This window comes from Sebastes umbrosus, chromosome 1 (genome assembly GCF_015220745.1).
Source record: "Sebastes umbrosus isolate fSebUmb1 chromosome 1, fSebUmb1.pri, whole genome shotgun sequence".
NCBI classification, from domain to species: Eukaryota; Metazoa; Chordata; class Actinopteri; order Perciformes; family Sebastidae; genus Sebastes; species Sebastes umbrosus.
Genome location: NC_051269.1, coordinates 14,376,837 through 14,403,131, shown reverse-complemented (window position 1 = coordinate 14,403,131; position 26,295 = coordinate 14,376,837). Strand labels below are relative to the sequence as shown.

General features: G+C 40.0%; 1 protein-coding gene across 3 annotated transcripts in view; it reads left to right on the top strand.

Moving 5' to 3' along the window:
- ppp1r16b (protein phosphatase 1, regulatory subunit 16B) overlaps nt 1-26,295 on the top strand; it is a 107,361-nt gene extending 81,066 nt beyond the window's left edge. For 2 of the 3 annotated variants that reach the window (XM_037776628.1, XM_037776619.1), the window contains exons 4-11: nt 2,369-2,514; nt 5,151-5,254; nt 12,487-12,611; nt 19,690-19,815; nt 19,900-19,975; nt 20,981-21,110; nt 21,538-21,685; nt 24,434-26,295. In XM_037776628.1, coding sequence (XP_037632556.1) covers nt 2,369-2,514; nt 5,151-5,254; nt 12,487-12,611; nt 19,690-19,815; nt 19,900-19,975; nt 20,981-21,110; nt 21,538-21,685; nt 24,434-24,913 — 1,335 coding nt within the window. In that variant the 3' untranslated portion in view covers nt 24,914-26,295. The remainder of the gene's footprint in view (nt 1-2,368; nt 2,515-5,150; nt 5,255-12,486; nt 12,612-19,689; nt 19,816-19,899; nt 19,976-20,980; nt 21,111-21,537; nt 21,686-24,433) is intronic. The other variant, XM_037776636.1, reaches the window with a different exon arrangement.

The window sequence follows — 26,295 nt, the reverse complement described above, 5'->3', positions numbered from 1 at the left end:
GCCCAAAGATGGAGGACACTGTAAAGAGATGCAGCTGGCATTACAGTATACATGATTTGTTATTTAGCCAAAAAAGAAAAGGAAAATAATGGTATCACAATCGTATGTGATATTTTGTGTTCTATTGCACATCAATTTTTGATTTCCCAATTTCCTAGTTTGTATTATCTGTTACTTTTTTTAAAGTCAGTTGTAGCTGTAGCGGAGACTTGTAGATGTTAGATGCTTTAAGATGACACAGGTTACCTAATGCCCCTTTAATAAAATGAATAACCATGTAATACTTTATTATTAAAGGGAAATGTTCTCTGCAGCAGAAATTTAAAAGAAAGAGGCTTTTCCTGAATACTACAGCATCCTGTTGTCCTCGGTATCTCATTGGTTGAACTAGTAAAATACAGCCACAATCATGAAATATGTTCGTTGCATAATACTTAATTGCACAGACCTCATATAATCACGTTGTGTATTGCCTGAATAAGTGTAAATTAGGGCTGCAACAAACTATTAATTTCATTACAGACTAATCTGCTCATTATTTTCTTAATTAATCATTTCAGCAAAAAAATACCCGGCTCATTTTTCCAGAGTCCAAGGTGATGTCTTCAAAAGTCCCGTTTTGTCCGACCAACAGACCAAAACCCCAACATTTGCAATTACATGAAACAGAAGAGAGCAGGATATCCTCACATTTGACAAGCTGGAACCAGACAAAGTCTGAGCTTTTTGCTTGAAAAACAAGTCAAAGTATTAATCGATTATCAAAGAAATTGCTGATTAATCGATTGATTGACTAATCGATTCAGCTCTAGCTTGTGTAATGTAGATTTATATCAGTTTGAATGTTTGACAAACTGTGTAAAAGTACAATATTTCTAATTGCATCATCTTCTTTGTGTATGTGAGCAAACTGAAGACACAGAATGATGATGAGCTTAGAACAAGATGTAGATTTCACCAATGCCACCAGAATTGCCGATCGAACCAGGAACCTTTAGATCTTCAGTCGAACGCTCTGAGCTAAATATATAAAATAGCTCAGTTGGGGGGAAAAAATCTGTAATTACATAAAAGTTCTACACATGGAGGCATTAAAGGAATCATTTGGTGTGTTAGCACCGTGTCCAGGGTGTACCTTGCCTATTCACAATGCATGCTGGGATCCCCATTTTGTTTCTGTTTATTACCAACCTTTTTCTCTCCCATTTTCCTCTCTTTGTTTAAATCTCTCAGTGGGTAGAATCATAACGGGATTCACAGCAGTCAGCAGATTTTAACATTTCATCATGACAGATGTCTCATTTTCATTTCAAAGCAGAGAGTTGAGAACTGACAACACTCCAGTGGCTTCTTCTCACTCAAGTGAAGGTGCTCTTTGATAAAAACATGCAGCTGCTTCTGGGAACAAAGACGGATTTTTATGACATTTCTTCTTTGATATGCTATACGTACATTAGAGTGAGGGGAGGGGAGGGGAATACCAACATACCATTTGATGGATCAGATTCAGACCTACAACTTTACCAGCACGAATAATGACATTGTCTCTTACTGAGACGTCCCTTTCACTTCACTTTTGCTCTGAATCCTTCCGTTTTCTGATTATATCTGTCCCTCCTGCTGTGACAATGTAATCCCAGTCTTTGACATCATGTCTGCTCCTTGCACTCTCTCTCTCCGTTGTTTTTCTCTCTCTCGTCTTTGTCTTTGTTCAGCGGCGTAGCACTGCTACACTCACACCAATTAGCTCTGATGGAGAAAACTGCTGTTGCTGTCAGCAGCGAGATTGGAGGATGGTTTACACGGAAAAATTCTCTTTCCTCCCCACCCTATAATCACACCCAAGTTTAACAAGGAAAATACTTTCTGTCCCTCTACGTCTTTGTCTCTCTGTCTCCGTGGATGGGTGTGAGTTATGGATGCATTTCCAGCTTTCCAGGGAGCAACCCACACAATGGGTGAGATGTCAGAATGACTGTCCAAATTGGCTTAATGTGTTCTCAGTTTTGCACTCTGCAATATGCGATTAAAGCACTTTTGTCGGAGATACGGTTTGACTACGTAATGGACTTCTTGTTCGTCTCTGCTCTTGGTGAACAAATGAGTTTCTTTTCATCCCTTTCCTGCGATGATTGAGGTGCTGAAGCATACAGCATCAATGCAGCACAGCTGAGTACTCACCGTATGAATTATATGCAACATCAGACTACGTAGAGCTCCTTTTCAGCCAGCATTTCATTTTTCCTCCAAACAAGAGGAAACTGGATCCCTCCATCTAACTCGATCTAGGGTATTACACCGGCAAGTGTTACAATATCAACAATTAAACACATTTCTTCTTTCTCCTCCCCCCTCTCTTTTACTACAGTGTTGTATAGATAACTATGATGAGATGGTGAAGATCCTGCTGGACCGAGGAGCCAGCGTCAACGCTCAGGACAACGAGCTGTGGACGCCGCTGCACGCCGCTGCCACCTGTGGCCACGCAGGACTGGTCAAGATACTCATTTCACAGTAAGACATGCAGATCCGCTACACCAGGGTTTTTTGCAGCGTTTCATAGTGGGAGTGAAATAAAGAGCACCTCTGCTTAAAGGAACAGTGTGTAGCATTTAGGGGGATCTATTGGTAGAAACTATATTAGGGCTGTCAATCAATTAAAATATGTAATCGCATGATTGTCCATAGTTAATCGTGATTAATCTCACATATTTATCTGTTCAAAATGTACCTTAAAGGGATATTTGTCAAGTTTTTAATACTCTTATCAACATGGGAGTGGGCAAATATGCTTGCTTTATGCAAATGTATGTCTATATGTATTGTTGGAAATCAATTACCAACACAAAACAATGACAAATATTGTCCAGAAACCCTCACAGGTACCGCATTTAGCATAAAGAATATGCTCAAATCATAACATGACAAACTGCAGCCCAACAGGCAACAACAGCTGTCAGTGTGTCAGTGTGATGACTTGACTATGACTTGCCCCAAACTGCATGTGATTATCATAAAGTGGGCATGTCTGTAAAGGGGAGACTTGTGGGTACCCAGAGAATCCATTTTCATTCACATATCTGGAGGTCAGAGGTCAAGGGACCCCTTTGAAAATGGCTTTGCCAAACAGTTTGGAGCTTTATTTATCCTCATTCGCGACAAGCTGGTATGAAATAGTTGGTACCAATAGATTCCTTAGGTTTTGAGCCTGCTACAAGATAAAAATCACAATTTGCGTTAACGCGTTATTATCACGTTAATTTTGACAGCCGTAGAATATATATAGTTCTCCTGGCACACGGGAGAAGTTCCAGTTGGTTGCAATCTGCAACCTCACCGCTTGATGCCGCCAGATCCTACACACTGCACCTTTAAGTCAGAAATGATTATTAAATAAGAACGGCGGTTTGAACCATCATCTAGTAACAAAAATTAACTCACCAGGCAGAAGTTAGTTTGATAATCAACACTTGGACGCACATTTTACCCCACAGAGTCTGCATCAAGTTGAAGTTAGTTTAAAGTTTGTAATGATCAGCTGGACTCGTATCATCTATGGCTGAATGGTGGGCAGCGCTTACCACCTCCACTAACCAATATCCAGAGGAAAACTGTATACACACACACACACACACACACACACCGCAGTCTGAAATTAACAGGCATTTTTTTGTTGTGCTATCAAATATTCAGGTATAAATGCGATCACTATCCCCAGTGGGCCACTGTAGGTAGTTTGTAGGAAGCTGTGGATTTATTTTTTAATTGCGTTCTGGGCAAAGAGAAATGAGGTGTTCTGTTCCAAAAACAACAGAGGCTGCAACCTGGAGGAGCAGAAATTAATGGCACTGCACCTAGAGAGCAGAGGCAACGCCAAGAAGACCACACTAATAGCAATAGCAAGAAAAAAACATGTGGCATTATAATACAGAAAATGATTTGAAAATGTAAGCCACGTTGGGGAAATTGCATTGTCCAACTTTCCCAGTTGTAGGAAAGAAGCACAGAGGACATATTAGGACAGGAAGATACTGTTGATATCAGTATATTATTTAACCATACTTTACTGATATCAGTACATGTCATAATGTGGCAAATGTGGGAAAATCACGTATTAAGTATTACAATTAATTGGACTCGAGTGTTACATCAGACAAGCTACAGTTTTAATTACAAGTCATTAATCCAGACAGCAGAATTCGGTAAAACATGATGTGATAATATCATCATAGTCAATAAAGGGTAATATTTAATTATCTCCCAGCCCTAGGACGTGCAATGATTAACAAAGTTGTTATTAGCCGTCTTTTGTTATGTAAATGTAATTCATGATTCAATAACACTGACCCAGGTTTCCCAGAGGCAAAAATATCCTCATGTGTAGTTTGATTTCTTTCCTTCTGACATGTTAAATACACCTGGAATAGAGTTACATACTCATTGTTTGATTTAATTAGATCCTCTGAGATAAAGGCATGTACACCCACAAAGAGACATGCACAGATGCAGACAAATGAAGACTGTATGTGCACACACTCCATCGTTTCTGCCTGTGGCTATGAATGAAGCCTGTATGCAGTCACTAGAAACACACACGTACACACGCAACATATTTAGACACACTGCTGCCATCTGTTGACATGCAGGAGTTGTCAAGCCACTCATCATATCACTCGGACTCATTATCCACAGAGAAATTGCTGATTAAAAACTGCTGAATAATGCAGGCCAACTTGTTCTGGACTGAAAGAATTTAATTAGCATCATCAATTAGTTCTCCAACTGAGATTTATTTTCTCATTTGAGTTACGGATCAGCGTTTTTTCAGCACGTCATGGGTCTAACTGGTCAGAATATGAAATACAGGCCAATGATGATTGAAAGTATTGCTGTTATAAACAAACCAATTACCTGAAAACAACACAAAATTCATATTCAGCTGTTGTCAAGTCTTGTTTTAATGGATTAAAAGCTTGTCAGTGTTTTTACAATGCACATTTAGATGCAGGTGATGCCCTTGAATGTAATTTATTAAACAACATATAGTCGTCATGGTCGCCTTGTTAAATGTTGCACATTTAGAACATTTATTTACCTATAAAAATATATATTCCAAAGGTGTTAATCATTTATCTGCTCGTCTCCCACAGCGGGGCAGATCTGCTGGCGGTCAACTCTGATGGGAACATGCCGTACGACCTGTGTGAAGACGACCCAACACTGGACATCATTGAGACGGCGATGGCCAATAGAGGTAGCGTATAAATATTTGTCGAGATGGCACGACCACAGACGTAGGGTAACGTGGACAGAATCTTTAAGCTGTGGCTCGCAGTTGAGAAGCCCATTTATTGTGCTTCTTTGAACACGTTTGGGAACTTATATTAGCCTCACAATGTCTGCAGACTGAACAGATTCAATAAAGTGTGAAATGTAGTTTCTCCTTGTACAGTAATTATGCCTCTGGTGGGAGTGTGCCGCGTCTCTTTAACATTTATAGTTCTTGTACAATATGTTATTGTGAAGCTGAGTCATACTGCTGTAAGACAGGTCAAGGATAACCACATGCACCCAAGAACTGCATGTGAATCTAATCATTGCTAAACTCCGCCCCCCCTTAGTTACTGTTGCTACCCCTGTCAGGCTTTCCGTTCTCATCATGGCTGTATAAAGAGAACTGGATACAGCGTCTGAGGCGGGGCCCCGTTCACTCCTATGAAAGTTGCTCGGTGGCGCATGAAGCAAATAAAGCTTGACTCCCGAGTATAAAAGTACCCAGATCTTCCGGAGATCTTCCGGAGATCTTCCGGAGATCTTCCACATCCATTGGGCCCGTAGAGCAGGCGCACTAGCGTTTTCCTTTAACCCCGCCTCCCAGCTTCATTCTGGGGCTTATTCACATGAACGGAGGAAGAGAAATAACTCTGGATTTGGCTATTAGTGCATTTTACAACTTTTAGGACCTAATGATTTAAATAAGGGCTATTGAAGTGTTCATACTGGGAAGTTGATTCACCTCATAAAAAATGATCCGCCGAGTTACAGCATCTCTTTCCCAATATAAGTCTATGGGAAAAAAGTATTTTTGGGCCCAATGACATCACGTGACGGACACGAAAGGTGTAATTCCACCGTTTGCCTACTACGTAAGATTTGCTTCAAAGCCCGGTGCTCTTCCTGGGGGCTTGGTTCTCATTCAGCACATAATACAGTTTACAATAACGATGGTAGATTTACCACTCAAAATTATTATTTTTTTAAATATATGTCCTGTTTTTCAGAGAAGAGGTAGATAGAAGCTGTTTTCTCATTTATAGCATCGCCACCTGTCACTGGCTAGCTAGCTAATTAACATTAGCTCCATGAGTTTTTCTTGAAAATGCAGCCTCTAGTTGACTTTTATTATTATGACTAAAATAATGTAAGATCAGACCTACTAAGTTATGATTGCTAAGCTATTATTGGACAATCGATGTTCGTGGAGGGGTTTAGCTACTGTTCGATATTGCACAATTCTGTTTTTTTGATAGTCTTTGAAACGCAAACCCTTTCCGTATTTGTAACAAAAAGTTTAAAGCCTCCTTAACCTTATATAAGAGAGTGTCTGTAGCTTCTGGCAGTGTTAAAAGTATGTCAACCACCGGAACAGATTGCTGAGGAAGATGGCAACAGCGCTGTGACCTCAGAAAGCACTTAGAGTCCCGCACAGTTTCAGCATTGACACTTCAGGGAGCTGTGAGATATTCACAGTTCTCTCACTCCCGACGGGATGCAGATTGGGATACTGTATATTCATGCTGCATCACTGTAAACAAACTCAGTCTGCACAGTTTGTCTGTGTGACGTGACTGAGAGAGAGTTCAAGGAGATCAGCCCCGACATGCCGACAGTCGGGTGAAGAGGAGGGAAACTCCCGCTGTGTCTTTAGAGGTGTTTGCATTTCAGTCTGTGTTTGTGTGATACGAAGACTGACACAAAGAGAGAGCCAGGCGACAGACAGCTTTATTTACACTGGAGTTAAATCACGCTCAACCTTCTTAACATTAGCTCTTGTCGATGTTTAGCTTTTGTTTTCCAGTAAACAGTTACATCTACAGGCAGACGTGTGAACACACAGTTGGGGACAAAGCAGCAGAATCTGTGTTTGGGGGGGTTTGAAGTGTAGGGAAATGCTGTGGTGTGAACGCACCGGTTGGCTGCTGAAATATTTAAAGGAATAGTTCAACATTTTAAGAAATATGCTTATTCGCTCTCCAGTGGAGTGTTAGATGAGATAGAGTGATATCACTCTCAAAAACTGCAGTGCAAAAACACTATTAGCTGTTTTACAGGGCGTTATGTGGACTATTTCTTGGTAGGTTTTTGTACGGATTTAACAAATGAGACATAACGTGTTAATCAGTAAGCTTTAAGGATTTGTATCGATATTCTTGTGAGCAAAATTCTTTCAACCTGGGTCTTATTCTCATAATTGTGTTCATTGTGTTCCAAATAAACTTCCGTCTTACATTAATCGTTCGTCTCTGAGTCCGACCAAAAGTAAACAAAGAAATTAGCCCTCTGGATTAGCTATTGTAGCTAACAGGGTAGACAGAGCTCTGGCCTCTGTAATTAAATGTAATCTCTCATTCAGCATTTCTTTCATTGTCGTTCTGAAAAAGTGTGTTTGTGGGGTTTACTCCTCAGACAAATCACCATCCACCATTCCTACTATAAGTGGAAACCTTTGTGACCTTGTGAGCACAAAATAAATCCAACTCCCATGTTTATGGTTTTGTCCATATCAATAAAATTCACCAAAGCTCTGTCATATCTTTAATGTTTTAGTTGTTATCTCTGCTCTCTAAATCCTGCTGTCATTACAGATATAATGTGAACTAACCGCCGCCTCTCGACTCGCCTCTTTCGTTGAGCAGTGACATTTAGTCCGCAAAGGTCTGAGGCTTATGGGTAATGCCATCCGTTAAATTCCTCTAAAACCAGAAATATTAAATAAAAAATGGTATTAGATCATTTTTCTAAAAACGTCCGTCCTTATCTAGACATAAGAAACGAGCCACACGACATACTGTTGAGAAAGGCTCTGCTCTGAGGCTGTATTTTTAGTTATCCCCGGGGAGAAATTGGGACTTTACAGTTGCTCTTATATAAACATAAAGAAATGTAAGGAAATACAAATAAAGGGAGTAAGTAACATGTAAATTATGTACATAATGCTACAATTTATAATACAATACATGTAGAGAAATATGAGTAAATAATACAAATAAAAATGAGAATATAAGAAATATGTACAAATATGTGCATTAAAGACATATAATATATAACATATAACCACAATGCAAATAATTAAGTACAAAATGCTGAGAAGTTGGATCTATTAAGTATGTTAAATATAAATGCAGAATAGTATAAATAAGAATTAAGTACTAATATTTCTTGAAATGCACAGTATACATGCAGTATTAATGCCAGGGTATTGCACAGTTGAATGATTGTACAGTTGAGTTAAGTCAGTATAGTATATAGCAGCTGATGGGTGAAATAAGTCCAGGTCCAGTCTATTGACTCAGTGTGTCAGACACTCAGAGGGAGGAGTTGTAAAGTTTGATGGCCAAAGGCAGGAATGACTTCCTGTGGCTCTGTAGTGCATCTTGGTGGAATGAGTCTCGCACTGAATGTACTCCTGTATTTGAGCAGTTATTAGCGTTGTTACAGATGTCAGTCCAGAATGAGGTTTTCTGTCTTCTGAAGCAGGACCCAGAAGTCTCGGTTTCACTTTGACGCTCTATAGGGATCCACTTGTGGCTAAGCAAATTAGCGTCTTATTCATCTTGTTTGTTTATATGTGTGCGTCTGTGGGTTGCTGTCGATTTAGCGTGTGGGAAGTAGTGGAAAACAAAAGAAGGTTGAAAAATACTGGAATTTTGCTCGGTCAAGGTGCCCTTCAGCATAAAAGTAAATCGTAAATGCTTCAGTGGAGCTGCCCCGCTGGTATAGAGGAGAAAAGTGTGTAGAAGCAGGGGGCTGCTGTCATATTTCCCTGGACACTTAAAGGTCAGAAAAAGCCCTGTTATGATTAGTATTGTGTTGTAAACAAGTGCGGCGTTAATGATTTTGATGCGTTTAACAGTGCAAATAGGGAACATGATGACACCACATTGAGTTGGTTGCATCCTGGATGTGAGACGATATTGGGACAGACAGAGACAGAGAGACGCTGGGGGCTTGGGAGAGGGAAAACAGAGACCGCTGAAAATGAGGTTCTCAGTTTACAATGGGATCTCTGGAGCCGCAGAATGCAGATAGCGGTACAGTAGGTGAGAAGAATGATTATTAAGCCGATCAAAGGGAGCTCGGCGCTGCTAATTGCTCCCGTAATGTTCTCAGCACTGTTTTGCTGGATTAGACTCCCCGGAGATGCCGCAGGGATGGGCACACCAGCACTCTCTCTCTCTCTCTCTCTCTCTCTCTCTCTCACACACACACACACACACACACACACACACACACTTAATATGCAGCATCGACTGATCTGACTCTTTCTTGATCCTCCCCCGTTGAGCCCAGTTCATCTGTGATGAGCCGCAGTGATAACGGGGAAACGTCTACCAGGAACTAAACCGGTGAAATAGAGTGTGGGGGGGGGGGATGCAGAGCAGTCGAACCACACAGCTGATGTCATTTTGGATCCCCAATCAAATTAAAACCTGAAGAATAAGATCAGAGACTGTTGATAAGCAAGGCCGCAGCATTGATGATATCACCCACAAGTTTCTGCATTTTTTAAAAAAGATTTGATTTAGGTCTAAAAATATTTAATTCTCGATCAATTGTACAAGTAATTTGTTAAAGGTGAGATTTTCATGTCTATTTTGTTATGAAGCCGTTTTAAGGGCTATATAAATACTTTGAAAGTATGGGAACGCTCAATCCATGGAGAAATACACACAAATATTATTGTAAATTGAGTGTTGTTCAATTTTGGACTGGTCGGACGAAACAAGACATTTGCAGACATCACATCAGGCTCAAAGTAGATAAAGGGATAGAAGGATCAACAGATTAATCGATAATCATAATAATCCGTAGTTGCAGTCCTAATTCGATTTGGATTTATTTCTCTGCCATTTTGGCTTTATATGGAACTACAATTTTCTAATCTAATATGGGATTAAGTGAGTGTCCCCCAAAACATACCGCATTTTAGACTTAAAATCTTAACTAGAGCTGCAACTGACAGTTATTTTCATTGTCGATTAATGTTGATTATTTTCTTTATAATGGATTAGTTGTTGGGTCTATAAATTGTCACAAAATAGTGAAAAATTATGATCAGTGCTTCCCAAAACCCAAAATGCCGTCCTCAAATGTCTTGTTTTGTCCACAACACAAATATATTCAGTTTCCTGTCATAGAAGAGTAAAGACACCAGAATATATTCACATTTAAGAAGCTGAAATCAGAGAATTTTTACTATTTTTCTTAAAAAATTACTCAAATGAATTAATCGATTATCAAAATAGTTGCCGTTTAATTTAATGTCTGACAACTAATCAATTAATTGTTGCAGCTCTAATCTTAACTGAGTTAATGCATATTTCGAGAGAGAAGTTTGGAATTATTTGACGTTTAGCTCAAACTGGTTTGGTCCACATACCAAAGTTTCTTTTTTTTCTCTGGGATCAGTTACAGCTTCAGTTTTAAGAAAAACTTTTGTTTTCTTATTTATGTGATGATATATTGACAGTTTTTTTTCTGTTAACTACATTTGTTATAGTATGACGATGAGGAATGTTTGCAGTATTGTACATTTTGAAATCCTTTGGGCCGTTGTTAAGCTGTAGGGCATCACTGTAGCTAAATCAAATCATGACAGAAGCCAAAGAGATGGATGCTTGCTGTCAGAAACAACAGAAAACACAGAAGAAAATAGCTGGAAGGATTCATTTCATCTAAGTTGACAAAGGGAACTGTCGTTGTCCTGATTCCTGCGCCTTTAAACACCCTCAGGCTGTGATTCTGAATTCAGAGAAAAAGTTTAACGGTTCCCCTCCTTACCATTTTTCAGAATCACTGGCCATCACACGTCGGCGTGAGACGTTGCCGAAACAAGAGTGTGACAATGAAGCAGGAGGTTGATTTTAAAATGGCAGGCGTGGAGTGGGTAAATTTGCCTTTAGCTTCACTCGCACCAGGTTCAATTTAGAACTCAGTGTCACAGGAGAGTCGTAAGGCGGAAATACTGACAATAACATTAGCAGTCAGGTGACGCCTGTCTACTTCTACTCTTTATTTCAAATAAATGTGGCCAGCTTCACAGGATTATCTTCCATGCTTTACAAAAACAAAGTGATTAACTATTGACAATCATGCAATTAATCGCGATTAAATATTTTATATCGATTGACAGCCCGTGTATCTTTAAATGACTTATCCCTGTGGATATTCCAACTTTTTGCCAGCTGCTGTCACTTTAAGGACTTTTTCAAGTGACAAATACATTGAAATAGTTTGTCTCTTTTTTTTAATGAAGGATGGTAATCTTATTTGCATCCACAACACTTGATTTATCGTAGTTTTAGTGATTCACATATTCATTCACACTGCGAGAATATAAGAGTCACAGTTGTGACTGACAGGCTGTTTTCATTATTGTCAATCTGACATTTCTTTACATTTGTTGGACAGTACGGTTCATTACCGCTGTGCTGTGGGGGAAGAAGTCAAGTGTGGCGGTCACAGTATTGAGTCGTACCTGGCAGCGAGGCGATGGATTAAAGGAGGAATTTAGAGCGGCTGTGACAGACAGAATCACCTGAGCTTCAACTGGGCCAAACACCACAAAACCCTTTGGCAAGAGATGGTAGGAAAGGCAGCATGAAAGTAAACTACTGTTTCCCACCCAGACAAAACAGTCATTTCATGTCTTTTAAATATTTAACATCCAAATACTGTAGTGTAGGCAGCTCTGTATTGATCTTGAAATAATTATCTGAAAGTGAATTTATGTCCTCAACATTATTTTCCCTTTTTCATTCAGAATGTTATAGTTGTCTAAGTTTGGCCCGTCGGCTCATTGTGGCCATTATACATCACTATGACACAACAAAAGTCAGTGTCTGCTGCTACCCCGTATTTCTTCTTCTCTTGAAACCTTCAATTTTTAATACTTGCTTTTATTGTGGACCCCATGAACCGTTGCTTGTAGGAAACCTCCAGTGTAATTTAAAAAAGATGTCGCTGTCAATCTAGAAAATGAATTTTTCTCTACGACGTTGACTTTATGAAGTTTGCTTTATGTACCAGCGCTATGCTGTGTCCCTGCTCCGTTATACCCGAGTTCCTCTCTGTCCCTCCATGAGCCTCAGATCAGTGATGGACCGGCCCCGTCAGCATCTGCGGCTGTATATTAAAGGCTGTCAGGAATAAAACTGCCCGCCTTGCGATTTACGCTGTAGTTCTGCTTGTGTATTTGATTGACAGGCATCACCCAGGAGATGATCAACGAGACACGGGCGTCAACGGAGAGGAGGATGCTGGGAGACGTTCAGGAACTGCTGAGACAGGGAGAGGAGGTCAACCAACAGGACTCTCAGGGAGCGACTCTGGTAAGACTTTGTGCTCAGTTCGTTTTGACTTTTCCCGACCAATCTCAATTTAAAACAAGCTGACGATGAACTGTATCGTCTTTTCAAATCTAATAAAATATAGCTGAATCAAAATGTCTTTTCTCTTAGGACCAGGGTATAAAAAAACTGTCAAAACATCAGACAAAATATAAAAACAGTACAATAAAAGTTAGTTTTTTAAAAAGTGCATACGACAGGGTTGAAAAAATAAAGCAAGATATAAATACATACATACTTATTCATACGTACAACGTAGCAGTTAAAATGATGCAACATGATTAGCATTATATGTGTTTATTTATTTTTTTAGTTTATTTGTAAGAGGCCATGTACAATAAATATACATAAATGTTACCATTTGTACCAGAGTTGGCTTAAAGCAGCAGTAGGCAAGATTGGAGCAAATATGATTATACTGTATATTCTGACAGTAGTGCATGAGACAGGTAATCTGAAAAAAAATCATGTTCCTCTGTGTCCTCTGGTGCTCGTAATGGCATCTGCAAGATTTCACAGACCGGAGGAAAACAACTAATCAGAGCCGAGCTGGAGCCTTGCCGTCTCTGAGCAGCTGTCAATCACTCGCGAACTTCGATCAAACGGTCAAACTAGGCAGCGCTGATCAAATATGAATCAATATTCTGTTACTGTAATGCCTATTTCTCTCCTCAAATGTTTTCAGAAACATCTTGTAGTGTACTGTTTAGCTGTAAAATAAGAATATTTGATCAGCGCTGCCTAGTTTGACCGTTTGATCCATCGTGTTTGCGAGTGATTGACAGCTCTCTCCGTTGAATGAAATGCCAATAGGAACGCTCTCTCTCTTTGAAATGACCTGTGATTGGCCAAAGTCTCCCGTCACAGGCTTGATTTTTTAAAGCCTGAAAACAGAGTCATGAGGAGGTGCAGAAGTCTAGTTATCTCTTAGAGCACTTGAATTACAATATGCTGAAAGATTAACATTCTGCCTACTGCAGGTTTAAAGCAATACCAATAACCAACACTGCTGTTGGTCTTGAAACAATACATAGTTTTTTTCCTATGAAAAATTATCTTAAGTTTTAATTTGAAAAAGGTTTAAAAAGGAAAATGTTGACTCAACTGGTCAGTAACAAAGATTGTGGCATTCAAAGCTGCAGCCGCAGCAGCAGCCTGTGTTGACACCAGACAGGGTGCATCCATACAGTAGATTCATGCAGTTTATGTGCACTGACATCACTGTTATTGTTGCCACAGAAACTGGGATTTATTAGACCGGCTAGCATTTGCATATGAATGATATGGCTGTAAGACAAGACACGATCCTAAAGTTGTTTGGGGAGGTATAACTGTGTAGACATCATTGATCATTAATTTGCACCTGTAAAAAAGAAATATGAGACTAAACACCACAGAGCTATAAATCACTCCTTCATATCTGCCTCCAAGCCAGTAGACTCTGTTAAGAGCTTAAGCTGCAGAAACACACACACACACCTCTTATCAAATTATCAAACATCACAGGTCTGCACTGACAGGATAAAGGAAAGGGTGTGTAAATATTCAGAGGACCATCAGTTTCTCCTTTTAATGATTTTGCGCTCTGCAACGCTGGCTCAGGAGGCCATAAAACCTTTAACGCTAATCAGGCTTTTAGAGACTCATTATATTCTTCTTAAAGGCAAATCGGCTGTATGATTTCAAAACGCTCTGCAGATATAAAAGTGATCTGTTCGTGAGCAATGAATACACCTGCGGTCATACTTTAAAACCGATGTAATGACAGAGTAGACAAATCCTTTAATAATGAATATGTATGCAGTAAAGCTGGAAAGTATCTGCCTATGGTTTGCATGTTCCACATTTTATCGTTAATGTGTCACGCAGCATGGGACTCGCACTGGTCTGGTCTTGGTCTTGACTTTGTCTCAACCCCTCAAAGTCTTGTCTCAGTTTAGGTGGTCTTGACTACAACACTGTTGTTAGTACTCACAGCTAGCAGCAGCTAACAGCCTAGCCTTGTGGAAGACTCCACACGCACAATGAGTGCATTGTCAGAGTGCATGTAGGTAGACAGGCAAGTAGGCCATCCAATAAATTCATGTGGGCCAAATTAAATGATTGGATGGGCTTATTACAGTTCTGCAAGAAACAGATACCAGATTCTTTTCTCTTTTTTTGTCAGAGCATTTGATTTAATGAATTGTTGTCGGGATGTAAATAAAATGCAGCTACTAAAGTAAAGTGCCTACCCTAGCTTTAAGGAACAAAAATAATACATCATGAGAAGTGAGAATCATAAAAGCAAAATTCCACCGCTGAATACATAAACGGATGCGAGATGGGATCGGACAATGTACTTAAAATTTAGACAATCTCGGCTATCTGAAATAAAACCCAATGAGCCCTAATAAATAAGCAAAAAGCGTGTACCTAAAGAACAAAATATGTGCATTAATAAGAAATGCATTGAAACAAAAGCTTAAAATTTCAAACATGATGATTCATGAATTAACAAATATGGCAGCAAAAAAGATAAAAAGCAAAGAACATGAAGATGTCTGTGTTACTATGAGCAATAATAAAAGCCTGGCTGAGGAGCAGTGAGACACATTTAGACAAAATACATTCATGATACATCATCATTCCTGCATATTATGTTTAATACATTAGAGAGAACCCAAGCACGCATGGGAATGATATGAAGAAATGATAGTGAGTCACATTCATGTATAAGTCATTGGTTTTGGTATAATTGGGGAGGTAAATCTACTAAGCTGGTCGCTGAATTGGTTTTGTGTAGAAGTTCAGTACACTGATGAATGGAAAAAGTCAAGTAGGACCCAAAAAATTGTTATAGCGTATAAAGTCACATGTCTTAATGAAGTCTTTATTATGTATTAGGGATTTGTCTATGCAGGGGAAACAACGTGACAGATCACTGGATGAAAATAGCCAGGGGACATTACATGGTAGTAGCCCAAAATAACCCTGTTAAGCTTTAAAGTCTAACCACAGATTGTCTGATTGAGCTGCTTGTCCTCTTGCTTTATGCGTCCCGTTAATCTTCATTCGAGCATGATGGAGCAAACTAGAGCATGCCTTGTTAAAATCTCTGCCAAAGAAGAGAGGAAGAGACCTGGAACCGGTAGGAAGTTATGTAAGGTTAATCCTTTGTTATCCACTGAAATACATTTGGTGTCCTTGTTTTTGATGTGCAGGAACAATGATTTTCAGCCCCTGTGGTTAAAAATGGGTCAATTGAACGGGAGACAATTTATTTAATTCATAAAGTCATCTCAGTTTTATTCAACGAATGCAAACAAATGATAAAAGTAGAACTTACAGTATGTTGGTGTGAAACAAGGTACTAACCAATTTATCTAATCAATTCACATCGAAAACACTGTAAAATGAGAATTGTTACAATAACAGATCACATAAATGATCTAATGAATTAAAACAAATCACTACAAACCTAAGACTGTCATTCCAGTTCTTGCATTAATTTCATGTAATTAAACATTCACAGGTAACAGAAGAACATGATTCATACTGACGAGCAGAAATAATTAGGCACACAGAGACATTTCAAAGCCATTTTAAAAGAAATAAAAAAAAAAATGATAGAAACTATTACAAATGAGTCATTTGTAAGGGAAGTTACTGTGGTTTCTATGATTATTTGTAGAATAATAATTTATCCATCCTCTAAACATGCATTTGTATTGGATAAGATGGTAAATCCTGAACAGGTCATCAGTCCCTCACAGGGCTAACACACATGGACGGACCCAAGCACCCTCACGATCACACCTCCTGGCACTTTAAAATTTCCAGTTCACCTAACCGGCATGTCTTTAGGCTGTTGGCCAAAAAACTGGATAAGACAGCGAGAGCTTATCCCAGCATGCTTTGGGCAAGAGGCAGGGTGCACCCCAGACAGGGTGTCAGTGACACTGTGTGAGGAAACTGAAAGGCTCAGAGGAAATTGTTGCAAACACAAGGACGTTTTGCAGACCTTACGAAACTTGTGGTTTTTGATATTTCTGATGCTAGCGGGGTGGCTCTAGGGATGGCAATGTCGGTCAGTCCGCTGTCTGCTTTGGTCCAGACATCTCAAGTGTATATATCAAGTGTTTATACTTGATCCAAACGGCCACACTCGAAGGCGGAGTGAAAAATCTTGGAAGAGGCAATTCAAACAGAGGTCCCCTCTACACGGACAGCTGGGGGTTCAACAGGATCCAGAGATGGGAACAGAGCCAATATTGATACTGTAGATAGGTCCCTTCTGTTGTTTTTGATTATTTTGTCCATGATCCTTCCAGTTATTAATCCAATTCAGTCCAATTTCCAAGCCACGTCCTGAGTTGAGGTGGGCTCCAGTGTATCTCAGCAGGAAGAGAAACAGAGTTAACAAGATCCAAAGCAAAGAATGGACATTAATGCTAAAGGACCCATAATAAATGCTCTATCCTGCACTACAGAGATTAGGTGTGATGCTGACCCGACTGTGAGAATGAGGCTGGTTGGAGGAACCTACCTGTAGGCCTTACTTGCCTTAAGTCGCCACTAGTTCTTTGATGTCAGGTTGGTGTGTCTGGGTCTTGGGTAGGTGGAGGGCTGGGTTGTCTGAGGGTGGGGCTGCGGTGGAGCGCCTCCAAACACGTCCTCAAATGTCTTGTTTTGTCCACAACTCAAAGCTATTCAGTTTACTGTCATAGCGGAGTAAATAAACCAGAAAATATTCACATTTAAGAAGCTGGAATCAGAAAATTGTACTTTTTGTTCTTAAGAAATGAGTCAAACCGATAAATCGATTGTCATAATAGTTGATGATTAGTTTAATAGTTGAGAACTAATCGATTAATGTTTGCAGCTCTAATTTGGATGTTTTGCTGTAGAGTTATAAACTGTGAATTGCCATGGAAATTGCTGCGACTCTTAAGTGTTTTTTCTCTATATACATGTAGGATTGTGCTCCCTTTCCTGCTTTCTAGGAGACAGAGACAGAACAACTTTGTACTAAAAGTGCTTCAGTTTGTAAAAAGAAAGAAAGAAAGAAAATGCTGCCTGTAATTGACTTTTATGTTACAGTTTTATTTCCATGAATTCATTTGTTTTTCGTTTAAGTCTTTGTTTCTCTTGGCCTTTCGCATCCCTCCCATTGGAGTAGCATTCGATTTATTTCAGTGAGCCGTTGCTTCTTTATAAGAAGCATCTCTATATGAAGTGCATAATGTGTGAGTCCCTGCAGTCCACATGGCTGGGATTCTCCCCTGGCTGTTACAGTACATCCTAATTTCCGCATGAAGATCAATAATGTTGGATCTTATGTTGTGTGCATTTCTCTCTCTCTCTCTCTCTCTCTCTCTCTCTCTCTCTCTCTCTCTCTCTCTCTCTTCAGTAACACTCCAATGTGTACAAGCTCACGTCGTCACCAGTTGCTCAAAGTCAGTTATGTCCAGACCAAGATGTATTTCTTCTTGCTAGCCAGAGTTTGATTGGAGGTGTCTGAGGTTATTGGCATAGCAACCAAATTACCCTGCTTGAGAAATCATTAGGCTTCATCCCTGATACAGATGAGATGAAGGCTCGCATTGAATTCATGTGTGCATGTTTGCATCAGACAGATTCAGGGATTTGCAGGCTAGAAAAAAGAAAATGTCCATTGAAAACTCCAACAAAAACCTTATTCTTATGATTAAAGCTTCAAAAGGCAGAATGTTTTTCCCATCATTGGGCAAAAATTCCATAATAACCTTTCAGCATATTGTAATTCAAGTGTTCTGAGAGAAAACTAGACTTCTGCACCTCCTCATGGCTCTGTTTTCAGGCTTTACAAAATCTAGCCCGTGACGGGAGACTTTGACCAATCACAGGTCATTTCAGAGAGAGAGCGTTCCTATTGGCTGTTCATTCAACGGAGACAGCTGTCATTCACTCAACAACAGAAACATCTTGTAGTGTACTGTTTAGCTGTAAATGAGAAATTTGTTCCGGCTGGTGGGCGGTGCTTGGTATTTCCTCAACTGATCTCAACATGGCTGCCGGGTCACAAACTTTCTCATTTTACAGCTAAACAGTACACTACAAGATGTTTCTGAAAACATTTGAGGAGAGAAATAGGCATTACAGTAAAGTAGAGCTTAGCTCTGATTGGTTGTTTTCCTCCGGTCTGTGAAATCTTGCAGATGCCATTAGGAGCACCGGAGGAAACATGATTTTTTTCAGATTACCTGTCTCATGCACTACTGTGAAAATTTAGCGCAAGTTTGGAGCGTTATTTAGCCTACTTCACGACAAGCTAGTATGACATGGTTGGTACCAGTGGATTCCTTAGGTTTTTCTAGTTTCATATGGTAACAGTATCTTCACTCTAGCTTTAAAAATATTAATTGTGTTTAGGCATTAAAGAAATTAGTGGCATTAAAACAAATTTGCGTTAACAAGTTATCGCTTTAACTTTGACAGCCCTAAAAAAATGTAAAAGACAACATACTGTGTATATTTTTTTAAACTACTACTATTAATTGATAGTGTGTTTATGAATTGATACAGTATCACAGAACATAATAATGTGATACTCAAGTGTTTCAATATTTTCTTTTACCTGTACTAACTAAGACTAGAGTTAATATCCTGATAGATTACGATCAATCAAGGTGAGCAGTTATTCTTCTCAGCTCCTGTTATTATTGTTTCCTCATACAAGTGAGTTTCTGACCTGCAGAGAGGGTCATCTCAGGCCAGCCGGATCAGTTTTTATCTTTAACTGCTATCGCAATTCAGTTTACAAACCGCAGAAGAGCTGTTCCTGCTGGACCCCGTCAGCTTGAAATGATGACAAAGCCTTTGTACAATGTTATGGACCCACACCCCCAAACTTGGACACAAGTGAATATCTGACGTAGAGTTTTTGCCGGTGTAATGTGATGTCTTGTTGTATATGATCAGCATTTTTGAGTTGAGTATTCTTTGCCATCTAAATGGTGGATTTAGTATGAAATCCAAGCATATCTGTTATCCTGTGCACTGGAAAAAATGAATCATTGTTCTTCCTCTGCCCTCACAGCTCCACATCGCAGCAGCGAGCGGCTACGTGCAGGCTGCAGAGCTGCTGCTGGAGGGGGGAGGCCGCATGGACCTGAGAGACACCGATGGATGGCATCCTCTTCACGCTGCAGCATGCTGGGGTCAGGTATGGGAAACAGGAAACAGACAAGTGCACACACACACAAAGGTTTCTGAAACTATTAATTTGCTGCTGTTGTTGTTGTTTCAGATGCATGTGGCAGAGCTGTTGGTGTCTCATGGAGCCAGTCTCAATGCCAAGACCTTCCTAGATGAGACCCCCATCGGTATATTTACACCCCAACACTCTGATCAATACACCTGGTGGGGGGGGTTAAGAAAACAAATGACTTATCTTAGCAGGGTCTCATTGACAAATTGTTCAGTCAATGCAAGGTTTAAATCTTGAGTTTGTTCTGTTTAAATGCTGATTTAAACAGTGTTAAGGCAAATCTAAACCTGTTTTGTGCTATTTTCATTACTAATTATGTCAGCTTTTACATTTTTGGCAGTCTTGATGGTCGGTAAATTGTGAAAAAGGTGAAGTTTTACGACTTAAACCTGCAGTAGACAGAATGTTTTAGTCATCATTGGGCAGAAATTCCATAATAACCTTTCAGCATATTGTAATTCACTGTTTAGCTGTAAAATGAGAAAGTTTGCTCCGGCTGGGGGTGGCGCTTGGTATTTCCTCAACGAATCTCAACATGGCTGCCGGGTCACAAACTTTCTCATTTTACAGCTAAACAATACACTACAAGATGTTTCTGAAAACATTTGAGGAGAGAAATTGGCATTACAGTAACAGAATATTGATTCATATTTGATCAGCGCTGCCTAGTTTGACCTTTTGATGGGAGTTTGCGAGTGATTGACAGCTGCTCAGAGACGGCAGACTCCAGCTCGGCTCTGATTGAACAAGTAAGGGATAATGTACAGCGAGCTGGTGATTGTTGTGAAAGACTTCCTTAAAGGAGTGTCTCATCGCCCTGAATGGGATTCTTTCATAACAATGACCCGCTAGCTGTACATTATTAGCCGCTTATTACACGGCTACTTACTGAAGAAATCAATATTTTGACACAAAAACGGTCCGCCAGAGTCCGACAACAGAACTGCGTCCATAGAAACGGTCTGCTATACATAGCAACGGTCTGCTATAAAGAAATAACAGACCGCAGAACTCCGTGACTGACCAATCAGAACCGAGTATTCAACACAGCCGTGTATTAAAGTGCAGTTTAATTTGAAAGGAGCTGACATTTCCTGTCCTTCATCCTTCTCATTTGAAGATCTGTGCGAGGATGAGGAGTTCAGAGCCATCCTGCTGGACCTGAAACACAAACACGACACCATCATGAAGTCACAGCTCAAACACAAAACCTCACTGTGCAGGCGAACGTCCAGCGCAGGCAGTCGTGGGTAAGTGCTGACATCTGCTGGTGTTACTGCTACTACAAATGGCATTTAATGTTTATTTACTTTTCTTCCCCCCGCCCCCCAAAGAGACAGGGAAGATCAGCAGATCGAGGCAAATCAGACAAAAAAAATCATGTGCTCTGTACTAAATATAATTTAACAGAGCAGCGTTACAGAAATCCTTGTCAGTGAAGGGAGCTGTCAGGACAGTGTGCAGATTGAGTTCTGCCTCTTGTAAAGTTTTTGTAAATGTTTTTTTGATGTGCACGCTCTAAAGTCTGTTGTTTAGATGAGCAGAACAGCCTCCCTTAATCTTCAAATGAAAAATTTAAGAAGTATAAGCAATTCCAGACAGTATAATCTAGAAATGGGTATTGCATGAATTGTAATTGTGCTTAAAAAGTCTTCATTCCCTCCCCTGTGGTCACAGAAAAGTGGTGCGGCGAGCCAGCCTGTCGGACAGACACAACCTGTGCCGTAAAGAGTACGAGACGGAGGCCATCGTCTGGAGGGGAGGGAGAGAGGAGGAGGATGAAAAAGAGAAAGAGTCTGATCAGGAGAACACCCAGGTAGTTAATGTGAGTCTTCAGGTTATTTATCTTTTATTCCTGTTTTTCAGAATTAGACCTCTGCATAGATATACATTACATATACAGTTTTAAAAGTAGCATTTGAGAATTCCTCCTTTCAGGGTTCCTACGCAGTATGGAAGGATGGAGTTTTTCATGGTGTTTGGAGCAGCCAGAGCATCCAAAATGTTTACCATCATTGCGGAAGCGTAACACCCACCTCCCGGTTCCTCCCCGGTTAACACTGTTAGCTCTGTCAGCGCTATTGTCGTTTTCACTGTTTGCACCGTTAGCTGCGAGCTGTCGGCTCAGCCGTCGCCATGTTGAGAGCCATGCGAAGGCAACAGAAAATGCTCCCAATCTTGCATTTAGCACCTTTAAAAACATTTTAACAATACCATAAGCTTCAGTCCATTTCAAACATATATCAACAATTACAAAAACATGTTCAAATCTACAGTATTTGTGTATTTCCAAAGGGTCCCCAGAGGGGAGGGGTGGGCTGATGGTCTTACATCATCTTTGACAAATTTGTTCACAAAAACTATTGCTCTACCAGGAGCAAACCAATGTTTGGTTATCGCAGCAACCTTTCCTTCTTTGCTCCTGTGAGACACATCCTGTCTAACAGGACCAGTAGAGGAAGTAGAGAACGTGGAGCAACTACACGGCCGTCACGGGAGCTCCACAACCAATCAGTTAGAACACAACCGGCTGACAACCAGGCAGACCGCTCAGACGTGTCAGTGGCAGCTCTGAGCGGTAGAAACAGAAATTTTAACGACAAGGTAATCAGAGGAAACACTACTGCTTTGGCTGTAGTGTCAACCCTGTCATTTCCTAGGGACATATTATCAGAAATCCAGGTGTGCGCATCACATTTCACAATAACTATCTAAGACACAGTGCAAACAGGCGGAGCAGTCTGTTGACAGTTGGTTAGGACACTGTCTCACCCAATGTCCCAACTAGTTACAGTTGCATCATGCGTTAGGATTTCTAAATTCTTGCTGCTCTGACATGATTTTGACATCTGATGATTTTCTACTACTACTAAACTTCATAGTGACGCTTCATTCTAACAGACGGAAACATCTCATCTGTTACTGGATTTAAATAAATGCCTCTGACTGCAGTAAACGCAAGAATAAAGAAATAATAATGATTCAAAAAAATCCAGGTCTTAACATCTGTCATTAAAGGAATGCATAAAAATAACCCGTCTTCTGATTAATCTAGAAAAAAAGCCAGAGCCACCATGTTTTCAGGTTGTTCGTCTGTCCATCAGTAAGTACGTCCCTCCGGTACACTCTCGTGAATACAATATCTCAGGAACGCCTTGAGTGAATTTGTCACAAACGTGGACTCAAGGATGAACTGATTAGGTTTTGGTGATCAAACGTCAAGGTCACCGTGACCTCAGAAAACACATTTTTGGCCATAACTTAAGAACTCATATTGTAATTATGACAATGTTACCCAAATGTCTAATAGGATAAAATGATGAAGTGATGACATTTTGGACAGACATTGATGTAAAGTGCAACTTGACTGGTTGGCAGAGGCATACAATAGTGAGGCGTTAATTCTAGTTTATAGCATACTATCATATCTCATAAAAGCCATAGTATAGTGTGTCATAAATATGTCATAATACATCACAAAAAGTCATAAAAACATAATTGTATTGTGTGTCATAAATCACATGTCATAAAAAGTAATAGTGTAGTATATGTCTTTAAAAGATGTCATTAAAAATGTCATAGCATTGTCAAATCAAGTCAATTTTATTTATATAGCCCAGTATCACAAATCACAAATTTTCCTCAGGGGGCTTTACAATCTGTTCAGCATACAACACCCTCAAAATGCCATAAAAATCATAGTAAAGTATGTCATTAAAAAAAACTAAAGAAATCATATTAAAGTATGTCTTAAAAATGTCATTTAAAAAAGTCATGAAAAAATTGAAAGTATATTATGACATTTTTATGGCATACTATACTATATCAAAAGTCATACCAATGTCAATGTATGTCATGGCCTCTGTTTTTTAGTCAATTTTTGTTGTTTGATGGTGTATTTTTTAACTTCCTGCACATAACTTGCCAGATATATACGACCTGACATGACTTAGATATTTTTAGCACAGCCAGCAAGGCAGTAATACAATCATCTCTCCCACACATCAGGAGTCTAAATGTCAGATTTCAGTGTAGATGTGTGGTTCTCTCTTGATGATCAAACAGTCACACAGGAAGAAACCCACAATGGAAAAAAAAAAATGGCAATACAATCCTCCACCAGCAGAATGCTCAATAGTCACGTAGTATCTGAGTGCAATAGTTGCTTTTCCTCTACTGGAAAAAAACATCTATGTTGCTCTAATTATAACCACTATTGTAAGCACTACTAAGCTTTCACACACTGACTGCAGCAAACTGAGGCACTTTATCAACAGATGATCAGAAGGCTTTAAGTGGAAAAGGAAGTAGTGTGTTAAAGCAGAATCACACATTTCAACCTTTTGTCTCGAAAGAACCTGTGGTACATCAAGCAACAATTTATGGGGGAGACTTTCTCTTCATAGTAGTAAATAGATTGGCTTTACATCTCATTTTATTTGAGCTTGATAGCTTGGGCACCAGATGAAAGATATCTGATCTCCCCTGGACAGAGTCAGGCCTGCATGTATTTAATCATCTCAAAGAGAAGCCTTATTGAGGGATTAAAGTAATCTTTATTGATGTTTCGCAGGTCAAGCCAGTCGTAGCTGTGGAGCTGCCAGACACACCCAAGCGGCCCACCATCCTCAAAGATGGCTGCAGCAAACAGAACGGCCTCATCTCCACGACGACGTCCACGCCGCCGCAACCGCCCTCCAACGGCAACGCGTCGTCGTCGTCGTCCGATAAGGGCGGGGTCGTCGCCACCCCGCCACCTCACGAGGAAGCCTTGCCGAGAGAGCGCGCTCAGACTCTGTCTGAGCTCAAGAAACAGAGGTCCGCCGCCAAATTGTTGAATCACCCCTTGTTCAACGGTCACCTAGGTAACGGCTCCGCAGACTCCTTCACTGATGCCAAAAACAACTCCGAGGACCCCCGCATGCCGCTGGTCTCCTCCAATGGCAACGCGGTTTATTACACGCCAGCCAGCGGCGAGCCGCCCCTCCTCAAACTGAAACAGCCACTGGAGGAAGAGCAGCCGACGGTGCGAAACTGCTGCTGCGTGTCATAGCAGCCTGGTCACGTGACTGTTGACGGAACAGAAAGTGTTTGCACAGAGAAGCGAGGAACGTGCTGTAGGATGAGAGGAAGGAAGGACAGAGAGGGTGTTCCTGTCTTTTAACATCCTTTAAACTTCTCCCAAAGATGGCAGGCCTGAAGAAGGTTTAGAAACTTAATCCTTGTACCTCCCTGCCATGTGACTCCTGCTACAATAAGATACATTTTCCCCAAATGCAGGCATGTTTCAATCGTAGCAGAGAAGAGGAAAGGAACAGTGGCAGGAGCAGTGCCACTTTTTTCCTCCAGGTGTCACTTGGATTCAAATTCCTTTCCGTATATGGAGTCTCTCTACAAGACAAATGGAGACAGAGTGTGAGACGCTGTTACTCCGGCCCTGCAGTGCACCTTTAAGAATCAAAGTGTGGACAGATTTTTTTAAAGCTTTTCACCCAGAAGGTGTCAAAAATGAGGAAAGCAGAGAAGATCTCAAGGTGCATGTCCTGCCCTCAGAGATGAAGATGGAATTTTTTTCTACCCTTAATATGGATGGTATAATGAAACAACATTTTCTTCAGGACAAACTCACATTGTTTTAAACACATTGTTTTACTTTGTTGTCATATTCATGTTGTACTACAACATATCAGAAACAGTGAAGCATAGCAGAAAGAGATCTGTGACGTCTCCTTTGAAGTGTCTGTCATGTTAAAATGCTGCCTGCGTAAGTAAAGGGAAGGAATGCCATAAAACAGTGTTATAATATTCAGGAAGTGTACTTCTACAGCGAGATATAACAGGAAAGAGTAAAGCTCTGCACTAGTGTTTGGAAGTGTCAATATATTCTGTCAACTATACTTCACCTCACTGTCCTCTCATATCAAACCTGAACTGACAGGTCATGCTCCGTTTTATGCATAACCCGCTTTGTGCTCTCTTCTGTTTAGATAATTTAAGCAAACATGGTTGAAAATGACTATACATTTCTTTATTTATGAAATTAATGTAATGTGTAAAGAAAAAAACAAACATATTATGGTTCCTAAAGTTGAGTGTATTTATTATTTGGATGGTGTGTGGATAGCGTGAATGCAATATAAGATGAGCTGGGGGAGTCTTCCAGCAAAGCACCTTGTGACATGGAAAATCAAAACTGATCAAGTGAAGTAAGGGTTACTGTCTTCTAAATGTACATGTTATTATAATCACACAAACAAACCATCCTGTTGAAATGGATTTCATATTTGTGTCACTACAAATAACAGTGTTATTTGTTTATGTTTTTTTGTTTTTTTTCTGGTGGCCATTGTGTGGCTTTATCTTCTCCCAGTCACTGTATTTGTTTCATTAACAGAAATTGTAAATGTTATGTAATGAATTACTGTAAGTATCGAA